Consider the following 11,196-nt stretch of genomic DNA (forward strand, 5'->3'; position numbering starts at 1 on the left):
CAAGTTAAGATGTGAAATGGAGGCAATGGCACAAGTTAGATTATTTCTCTTATTTATTCAACAGAACATAAAGAGAATGCATTGCATAGCATGTACATTATTCCTCACTGCGTGCACAGTAATAGAGGAAAGTCTGGGTAAAACAATTGCACCTTCATCCTAATATTTCAGTTCCTTGCAAGAATCTCAATAAATAAGTTAACAATCAGCTGAGTGTTTAAAAAAAACATGCAGGACTACAGAAGTTGCTTCAGACAGCCAATTTAAAAGACTTCTGTAAATGAGAGAGAGCTGCTGATGATTAAAACAAAAGAAAGCATTAGGATGGGAAAGCATTTCCAACAAGAAGATAGCTGTACCTGTTTCAAGTTTCATGATAAGACACATGCCATCGTTATACTGACTACAGTTACAATCTTTGGTAATACTGTACTCAAGCGCTGTTGCTATAATATGTCACATGAGAAAATGAACACACAATTAAAAAAAAAAAACAGTCATATCAAATCTTTATAAAAGTGAAAAACAACTAAAGTTAAATAGAAAATGTGGTGCGTCAACATATCATAGAATCATCAGTCTAATGATCAATAACGGACTCCCATGCTTAATATCTCTTACTGCAGCAACTCAAGAATTACTGTACGTCTCTCCGTCCCAGTGCCAGACAGAACAATATTGCAAACTTCCTCAAACGCATTGCATCTTCCCATGTAAGCAGGACACATTTCAAAACAGGTTTGAATAATCTTACTTCCTGTGTTCGAACATTTCAAGGTTTGAAAACCCAACACAAATTAAAACGAACTCCCAAATTTGGGAAAAACAAGTGCACACATCTGAGGTCAAGAGCTGTGTTTACTTTGGAGGTGTCCTTTGAAAAAGCACAATAAACTAAGACTAAACCCTGACAGCAAAGTGTTCCCTTTATCCTCCATCCACAGGCCCACTGCTATATCTCTTTTCCTCTCCGTCACATTCCCTCGCTTTCAACTGAAACTCTCCCAGAGGTCTGCACTCTTTCAAAAACAAAAAATAAAACTCAATTGCAAAATCGTCCCACTGCCTGAGGCCCCTCCAGCACGCCTCAACAAAATACACATCCAGGAATTCATTGTGCTATAAAACTAAATTGTACATTTCTATGTACAGTATGTACAGTCAGTTCATCTGGATTTTAGGGGGAGGGGTCAGAAGTTAAAAAGGTTGATAAAGCCCTGAGGGGAGAGGGCCATGGTGCAACTGTCAGGGTTGTTGGCTGTGCAGGGATGGTGTGTATCCTAGAAAAAGACAAAACAAAAGATAAATATAACAGTTTATTTATTCAGTTTCACAAAAAGGTGATATTTTTGTTGCATATCCACTTTGATCAAATGCAAAATAGAAATAAATACTACCTTCCAGAAAAGGATGTGGCAGTGTGAGCAGAAGTGCAGGGTGTCGATGTACTCCTCTCTGTGAGGGTAGCAGCGGCTCAGCTTGAAGTACATTTTCTTCCACTCCAGCTGACCTTTGTCTGACACCATCAGGCGCTTTCGGATCTGAAGAAGAAGTAAACACACTTTAAGACACGACCCAAGGAGAGAAAAAGGTTTTAGAAATATCTGCTTTAATTTATTTTGAATGCCAATTCACTGTAAGGGCAAAGAGAAACTGCTCAAAAGATGGAGCCTTAAACAATAACAGTTTGTCCCCTAACACAAATTAAATCTAAAGCACTCTAACTTAAAGTAAAGCTTCACTGTAACCTACTATACTTTAGAGTAAAGCCTGAGACTTTGTGCATGTTTTGGGCATCCTTAAAGGTTACTGCAGTGTCAGTATTCAAGCTCAGTCTCCTATTTTAATGCAGAAATGTTGTTATCCTTGTAGAGTCCCTTTAATGGGATTTACAGTGTCAAGTAAGTAACCTGGAGGTTATCTGAAGCCTCATTCTAAATATATTTCAGTACACCTATTAAGTCCTACATACCTGTCTGTCTGTGAAGTGGTACTGGCAGAGTCTCTTCCACAGGAGCCGGTCCTCGGTGAGGGGCCCCAGCTCGGGGCACACCTGACCCAGGCTGACCAGGTCCCTGCCGTCTGTCAGACGCTGCATGATGTTCAGCTGCAGACTGACAGGCAGATCAGTCAGACTCATGCCTGTAGACGTGGGCTGCAGGAAACAGGAGGAACAGAAATATAATGAAAATCTGAAGCTGGCGTTCCTGATATTCTCTTGTTTGTTTGCGTGTATTTTTTACCCTTTTGATCTGGATGTTGTCCAGCTGCTGTTGCCACTGCAGGATGTTCTCCATGCGGTGCAGCCACGTGTTGATATTCCCCACCAGGACCGATTTGCCCATGTCCTGGACGAGACCACACAGCGAGATGTAGAGCATCTGCAGCAGCTCCTTGATGGGACGGACATTCTGCTGGTCATCCAGAACTGAGGAGGAAATCAGAAGATATTTGCCGTAATTCATTAGCTTAAAAACGCGAGTGTTACAGCGAGATGTCTAGCTTCCAAGCAGCGAAATATGAATTGTGAGTCATTAAAAAGCACGTTGTTAAAGCAAATGTTTTGGAAGTGGCTGTACAAGGTTCTTTATTTATCAAGCGAACATAGCTACAGTGTAGTTATGTCGATGGAAATCTTGTGTCACAGGCTTCTCCAACAGTGCAACACAAACACTCTTGTCTTGTGGCGTTTATAATTTTTGGCCAACAGGTTTCATAACGCCACCTAAACAAGCTGAATCTGTTTAGCAGAGGGAACATTTAGTTTATACTGAGGTGCCTGGTGACCGTCAGTGTTTTTCACGGCGCTGTTAAAGCACTAAATTCACTCCTCTGCCTTCTTTACAGGTCATCACGCTCAATTCCTCACTTATTAGTGCAACATGTAGTACATTTGATCCAACAATAAAGAAAATGGAATGGACTTGAAATTTGCAAGAATTGTGATTTGGAGTAAGAAGTGGGCGCATGTGTGAGTAGTAAGAGCAGGACATTAAACCCTTCAACACAAACAAGAAGAGAAAAAGAGTTGAGTGACTGTAAAAAGCAGAAGTGGGTAGACGCTCACCTTTCTGAACCACTCTCTCCAGAATATTCATGTAGTTTTTCTGCGCCACTCCGCTGAGCGAGGGCAGCTTGGACTTGGCGATAAGCTCCAGAAGCTAGAGCAGAGAAAGAAAGAAAACATCAATTTCAACCCGTCAGCTGCAAATACTCTGTTCCTTCGCCTCCTTACTTAACGTTTGTTATGCTGCATTCTCGCAAAAAGCACTTGGACTGGTGACAATAATGGCTGTCTAATATGGAGCTGCTCCACCTGGTCATTACTCTGAAGTGAAGCTGGCTCCAGCAGGATTCTTGGCTCAGATCACTTTTTATCAGAGTCTACTGGAAAAGATGTTGGACAAACGCCCGGGCTGTCGACAACATCAGCAAACAAGCTTTTAATCATTTGACTCCTGATCCTTCCGTCATGTGAATTAGCTGATTCACGTGACAGAGTGTGTGTGTGTGTGTGTGTGTGTGTGTGTGTGTGTGTGTGTGTGTGTGTGTGTGTGTGTGTGTGTGTGTGTGTGTGTGTGTGTGTGTGTGTGTGTGTGTGTGTGTGTGTGTGTGTGTGTGTGTGTGTGTGTGTGTGTGTGTGTGTGTTGTTGTTGGCTTTGGGTTCCAGGGTGGCATGTCTGGCATGTTACAGACGATGTGACGTCATGGAGAAACTCAAGTTCCTCCTTGCTCAATTCTCGCCCGCACATTTGTCAGCATATCAACATATTGTGAGGGGATTTTTGGTGAAATGGAGAGGAGCAGTGCTAGCAGGCAAATAAGAGGTAGCACGAACTTCTCATTGCGTTTTTCTAAAGTCAAATCTTCTTAATAATTCCCACCTTTGAACTAAATTACTTTGTTCCTTCAAATGATTTAATTCCTGTCAATTTCTACCAATTTTAAGCTTTTTGTCTCATTTCTCGCCAACTCTTCTTTCCAGCTCCATTCCTAAAACCTAATCCTGTGCCCTTCTCCTTTTAGCAGCTCATCGAGTGCTCCTCTCTTTGCAGAGCAGCCGGGCAGAACAATGTGCGTTTCCGTATCTACTTTTAGACCTGGCTGTTCACTGAACTGCACTTCACAGCTTGGCGTGTGGCTCATACTTTTCCAGGGACGCAGCATCAGTATCTTCTAGTAATAATATAACAGCCTTACACGATCATTAAGGTTTCTGTCTCCTTGAAATAACCTCCAGGGAAAAGAGAGGAGCTCTTTTTGTCTCTTTGTGGAAGAACCCGATCCGTGTAACTGAGACGGAGTTAAACAAACCCACAAATGCCATCACACACAACCAGTGAAGAGCAGTGACCTAGGACAGCGTGTCCAGACTGGACACTAGTGTTACACAGCCGTATTGTTCTTTAGAATTACAACACTGCTCTTATAAGCTTGAACCTGTGGCAAAAAGGTCAATCCAAAGCTTGAGTAGAAAGGAAAACAAATGTCAAACTTTCCTGTGAAAAACGTCTGTGTGTGTGTGTGTGTGTGTGTGTGTGTGTGTGTGTGTGTGTGTGTGTGTGTGTGTGTGTGTGTGTGTGTGTGTGTGTGTGTGGGTGTGTGTGGGTGTGTGTGTGTGTGTGTCTGTGTTTGTGTGTGTGTGTGTGTGTGTGTGTGTGTGTGTGTGTGTGTGTGTGTGTGTGTGTGTGTGTGTGTGTGTGTGTGTGTGTGTATCACAATCACCTGACAACCGCCGGGTCTGGTTTCATAAACCCCTGTCGGGTTGTCGCACCTCACAGCACAGCCAGCTGTCACCCCCCTCAAAGACCCCCCCCCCCCCTCCACTCACATGGGAGCACATGTGGGAGAGCTGCTGTTTGGTTCAGTGTGGGGACACTTTGATGTGGAGGGGAAAAGCTCCAAATTCAACTATAAAGGATTTTCTATTGACATCCCATGATGCAATTACATTATTGATAATGATATAATGAATGCGGATGATGTCTATTCCTACCTTTAGTGGATCAAATTAAATTCAAATAGGAACTCCTTCTAAATAAAGCATTTGTTTAATTCTATTTAGGGATGCCAAATGGCTTAAGTGATTAGACAAATGCCATGCTACGTCACACTTTTGCCCTACAACAAACAAACACATTCATACACTCCCTGGGTCGGCATCATCTCCATTAGAGACTCTTGTCTGCAGAACATTGATAAGAGCCAGGCAGAAGCCTACACCCGCTCTTAACCTTAACCTCTTCCCTGCCAATGACTAGCACAAAGGAGAGAAACAGAAATGCACAGAAGAAAACAAAGAGACGAGGACTCACTCTGACGACGTAATTGAATCTCTTCGTGTCCTTGATGGCGCTGCAGAAGTCTAAGCGGTTGAAGGCTTCTCCCAGTGTACAATATCCGTGGCGCTGGGAACATTCAATTATCAGGGTATTAGATTGCGAGCCTTGGCAGGAGTTATGTTTACACAAGCAATGAAGATGTGAAAAGTTGAAATGAGTTGATTTGTTACCTCTTTGGTGCTTCCTTTATGAACATAAATCCACTTCTCCCTGTGGAAATCTGAAAGGAATCACAATGTTTATATTAGCGGCCTTCCCTCATTAAGCAGCTTATAAGTACGGTGACAAATGCACACGCACACAACACCAATAACATGCAGAGTCAGTATATTGAATTGGAGTTTAGAAAAGGATGTAAATTCATCATAAACATTATTATCAGTTACATAACACCCTCGTGAGCTTCTCCTGTTAATGTTTTTGGTATATTATAATGATATTCCGTGACTTTTTACCCCACACATAAATTACAAAATCCTTAAAACAATTAGACAGACAGTATGGGCCCTTTCGTTGAGACTCACAGGGGACCTTGGTGTTGTTGTTCATTTGGTCTTTTTTCCTCTTCTTGGCAGCCATGTCGTAGCTGAGAGAGATAGGCAGGTTCTCCTTGTTGAAACACTCCTCCTCCTCCTCGGCTTTGCAGAAGCTGAAAAAAAACAAGGGCACATATTTCATTAAAAAGGCATCATTTTGTCTCAGTACTCTTTATATGCAGCACTCTTAGTACAGAAGACACAACATCATCAAAAAAAGTATCACATGTGATTAAAAGGTAACTGTAGGTTATGTTAAAGACAGGTTCTTCATGTTAGTGTAGGCATTAACCAGACGTCTGTTAATCCACTCACTTGTTGTGAGGTTATTAATAGCTCAGTGGCCCAGAATAACAAAGACACTGAGGTTAAGGGGATGGAAACAGCACGAAGGCCTATGTGTGTCAGTCACCCTGCCTTTGTTCTTAATGCTGTTTGTACTTCCTCCCCCCCCTTCATATTTCATATAAGACAGCGACATTTCACAGGGTTGCTATTTTTTAGAACCAACCTCTCCACGGAGACATTATTGTTTTTCTCGTCTGCTGTTGTCTTCTTCCATCCTTCCTGGGTCTTTGTCCAATTCTGACCCGGTGACCTCCAGTCCTGTCCGAGGAAAGGCATCTTGCTTCGATGACTTTGAGCAAAATTGATCTAAAAAAATAACAGGAAACAACCCCTGTTTGAGTTTATATGTGTCCCTTCTTGTATGCGATGTGTGTTTCTGGTCTACTGTTTTCATTGCGCAGCTCGTCTTATATCCTCGTCTGAGAACCCGGAAATACACGAGGCCCGCCCACTTTGGAAACTTCCCTGCATCACGTGGCTTTGTTTATCAACTTCAGCGTTGCACAATCTCTAGAGAGAGCAGCAGAGGAAACAGAACGCTTCATGTCATGGGAAGGGTAGAGACAGAGGACACCTGGATAATAAGCTAAAAATATTAAATGTCAAATTTAGGAGACAATAATCCTATATTACTGTCACAGGTTACTACTTTAAGACCTTCTAAAATGCGGTACCTAAGTTAAAAGGTAGCTTCCTTGAACATTTACTTCAGTATTTTCCAGTCACGTTACGTTGTAAATGGACTGTACTTATATAGCGCTTTATCCAGTCTTTACGACCCCTCAAAGCGCGTTACATACTACAGTCATTCACACCCATTCATACAGAGCAGTACCACTTGCTCTAGGACCTAACATTCACACACCGTTGGCCATCGGGAGCAACTCAGAGTTAAGTATCTTGCCCAAGGATACATCGACATGTTGGCTGCACGGGCTGGGATCGAACCGACAATATTCTGGTTGAAAGACGACCGCACCCCCTCGCAGCCACAGTCGCCCTACTGTACTTCTTTAACTACATTACATTTCAAAGCAATATCGTACATGTTTTACTATTAATTAAATGTACCCTATGATAGACCATTGGCACAGACATGTAAGAGCTCCCGAATCTTTGTATTTAGATACAAAAGGTCACAGACACACAAAACGACAACCAAAAGTTGTGCCTTTGTAGTTTTGGTTGTCTTTGTTTTGTATATTAATACTCATTTTGCATCTCTTTGTAGTTGTGTGTATTCTGTTTATGGTGGTTTTGCATCTCAATTCAGTTTATTCAGTTGAATACATTACCCACCATAGACTGTATAAAGATACCCACAGGTGTTTTGAGTTATGTGGCTAATTATGCATGCACAGTTGTTAGCTGTACAAGGCTATGCTAATTGCAGTGATACAGTTGTAACTTGTCCACCACAAAACTACAAGAGAAGTCCTCTAAGATTTACCATTTTTTTTTTATTTTGTAGATAAAAAAGCAAAGAAGATTAAACCTGATGTTAGCTGATCACATTTTGTACTTTTACTAAACTAGACATTTTGAATGCAGAACTTCAAGTTGTAACAAAGTATGTTTGCATTGTGGTAATCATTCTTTGCTTACATTTCACACTTTCAACCAAGTGTGATTTAACACATCATTTGCAAACCTCTGGATTATATCAAAACTCTTTTATTGATAAAAGTAACTATGGTTCAGGAAGTGTTTTGCCCAGGCATATTACTACTCCTTTTAGTAACTGTAAATATGAAGCCTCACAGTTACGTGGCTGTAAAGTCCCCTGATTCTTAGTCACTCCTGCTATTATAAATAGATCAACTTGTCCTTAGAATTCCTCTAGAGTATAAAGTTGCATTGTGAATTATTTTGAAGTTTGCATCTGTCCGCAAAGGGTTTACCATTGTATTGTAATCATCCCAAATCAGCACCAACAGATCTGTGAAGAATGGATCAGGGTATTTAGTTTATCTTGGACGAAGGCATTATAGATAATGTGTAACTAAGTCTGCCCAGGCCACTGGGTCAACTTTTATCAGCTTAATTAAACACATGACATAAACACTTGTGACGCTGTGGAAATGATCAGCAAGAATTGTGTTATTGGATTTGTCATCGGTAAGAATGATAACAAAGGCATACAATGCTGGTAACTTCTTATCTTAAAGACACCCTGGATTGATCACTGATATGTCAGAGCTGATTTAAAGAGCTTAAGTTACATTTACTTAAGTTAAGTTAGTCCTAAAAGTCCTGTAGCACGAGAACCACTTTATTGTGCATGTGTGTGTATCTGAGTCCATGTGTGTGAACAAGTATGTGCTAACATGTTGGCATTGAGGCAGTGAGAGTGGGTCCTCATAATTTATGACACACTTTACAATCTGCAAAACATGACACTTCTTCCAAGAACCAGCCGGCCAGTGTTTCAGCTCAAGCAGTGTTTGTGTTGGGACACATGGCGTGTGTGTAATCTGACCATGATGGCTAAGTGATGTATCTTTACAAACCAAGTTTATAACTATAACTATGATAGTTACAAAATTGCTACAAAATTCCATTATTTCGGACATAGGCTCTGTTGATTCCTTTCTTTGAATTCTATTCCCATTTTTATTTTTTGCTGACACAAAGGATGGGATTAAGCACTTAAAGTGATTCTTCTCAAGCAAAATTCAGTCTCAGTTGTATTGATTGCAATCAAACATGACTGCACTGTTCATTACAGATCCTATGTTGCTAAAGCTTATGGAACAGGTTCATTGGTTGCTTCATGTCCGAGATTTCAATGTAACACTCTGATACATGTAAAAGTCACATGCATGTGTTAATCTGTCAACAAGACGGCTCATCAGAATATGTCAAACGACATTGGGAACATATAATATGATGACTATATGTACTAATCATGAATAGAAATTGCATGCATTGCAGAAGTGAGGCACAATCTTAAAGTTCAACATTTCCCCTTGCGGGATACTATGCAAAGCCACAGTGGTGTGTGTAGAAAGTAACAAGACCAAAAAAGTAATTATGTTTGTTAACTGCAGAGGGTATACACTGATATATAGTGCTGTAAGTCCCTGGAGTAGGCCAAGTACAAAATGACCTGGAAAGTCCCTGCAAGTGTTTGGTTAGTTGGTGACTGAGAAGGAAGCTATTCCCTAGGGCTCTGAAGAGTATCAGTTTAGTTTATGCAGTGAATCACAAACAATGTTGAATCTGAGGTGTCAGTTTTAGCAATGTCGATTTGGTGTGGACTGAAATATATCAACAAGTAGAAGGATTGCCATGAAAGTTTGTAGTGAACAGATATTCATGCTTTCCAGAGGATAAACCAAACTGACTTTGGTGATCTCCATCAGGCCAAACTTAAAAATAAATAATAATAATAAATAAAATAAAATGTCTGATATCTATCTGATATAAAAAACATTGTATATATATATTGATGTTTTCAAAACAATGTATCATTTGGCTCTGATGTCCATGCCTTCCCATCAGACTCAAATTAACTTAGTTTAGTTGTAAGAAGTAAGATGATGTCCATGGTAAACACCATATATGCTAAAAAATTTGCATGCAAGCATTTTCATTGTGAATAGTTTAGAAAAAATATAATTTGCGTTCATTTCTATGTAAATATCCTGATTCATGACAAGACCTTAATATCTAGACCTAATTAATTCATTAATATAATAATATAATAATTTCATACAAATGTCTATGAGATACAATGATGAAGTGTTGATATTTTGACTAGATATATAAATGGCAACTTAGCCGGTTGGCGAAAGGATACAACCACAAGGAAGTTACTAACTGCATTAGGCATCACATTAGAATGATAGAAGGTTAGTAGTGAATCATCTCTCTGCCCTCCGTCCATGATCCCTGTTCTTGTTGTGATGTTGTGTACAGACAGAACAGCTGTCCAACTCGACCCTCCAAATCTTAATCAGAAACCCACACACTCTCACACAGTCACACACACACCTGTTGCTGCTTCTCCTAGATGGGTTTCATCACTGTCCCAGATTCTCTGTTGTGAAACCCCGCTCATCTGTTTCTATTGCTCTCTGTAGTCGCCTCTCTCATCTGCCAGCTTGCGTGTCAACCGAAAGCACCGCATGCCTCACGTGGTCTACCATTCGCCCTCATGTTTGTTTCTCAGAATAACATCAGAACACCTATAGTTTTTCCAGTCCCCCACCTTTTCTGACCCTCTCCACCCACTGTCCCCCTAGACTCTATTTGCTGGCACTGAGGGACCGAAGTCAGGGACCCAGTGACTTCTTGTTTCAAAGAAATGCACACAGAGTCCTGATATACCTCCTGGTCACAATATGTTTACTTCACAAGATACAGCTGCATTTGCTCTCTAAAGTCATTGATTAATAAAAGTATGCAATTGCTTTAGCTGTTGTTGATCCTTACTTTACTAGAGATCTGAACTACCTGCAATTACCATTAAATAAAGGTTTATTTCTATAGATGTCATTTATAGAAGTGTCATACAAAAAATCCCAGTCTTTAAAATTGTGGTTGCATAAACATTAAATCATCAGTGATATTCTGGCTGGCAGGCAGGGGCGGACTGGGACTACAAATCAGCCTAGGACTCTCGACCGGCCACTTCGGTACCGCCGGCCCACCTCGGTATTTACCGCTAGTAAATTGTCAACGGGGGGGGGGTGCTAGTGACTCATCCGATCGGCCCACTTCAGTACTGGCTCATCGGGATTCGTCCCGATGGCCAGTCCGACCCTGAACAACAGAATCTGTCTCCAATTCTTCCAAGTCACCATGATTTTTCTAAAGCTGTTAGCCACCTGAGACATCTTAGGGTATAGCTGGCTTTAACTTCCAATGGAACCTTTGGAGCCTGTTTCAACATGTTTCCTCTTCTAATATTTAAAGCTGTTCTTTGTAAAATGTTCCATTTCATATATGATCTTCTGTGTGGATAG

At 40.9% G+C, this 11,196-nt stretch overlaps 1 protein-coding gene across 1 annotated transcript; it reads right to left on the minus strand.

Annotated features, from left to right (window-relative positions):
* Nucleotides 1-35: 35 nt before the first annotated feature.
* fbxo32 (F-box protein 32) lies at nt 36-6,628 on the minus strand. The gene is made up of 9 exons (XM_034102454.2): nt 6,390-6,628; nt 5,867-5,991; nt 5,513-5,562; nt 5,316-5,408; nt 3,068-3,161; nt 2,244-2,428; nt 1,973-2,155; nt 1,398-1,541; nt 36-1,280 (listed from the first exon to the last, which is right to left on the minus strand). Exons 1-9 carry the CDS (start codon nt 6,500-6,502, stop codon nt 1,191-1,193), a joined length of 1,077 nt encoding a protein of 358 aa, XP_033958345.1. The 5' UTR covers nt 6,503-6,628; the 3' UTR covers nt 36-1,190.
* Between the last annotated feature and the right edge of the window lie 4,568 nt (nt 6,629-11,196).

The sequence above is a fragment of the Pseudochaenichthys georgianus genome, chromosome 16, assembly GCF_902827115.2.
Source record: "Pseudochaenichthys georgianus chromosome 16, fPseGeo1.2, whole genome shotgun sequence".
NCBI classification, from domain to species: domain Eukaryota; kingdom Metazoa; phylum Chordata; class Actinopteri; order Perciformes; family Channichthyidae; genus Pseudochaenichthys; species Pseudochaenichthys georgianus.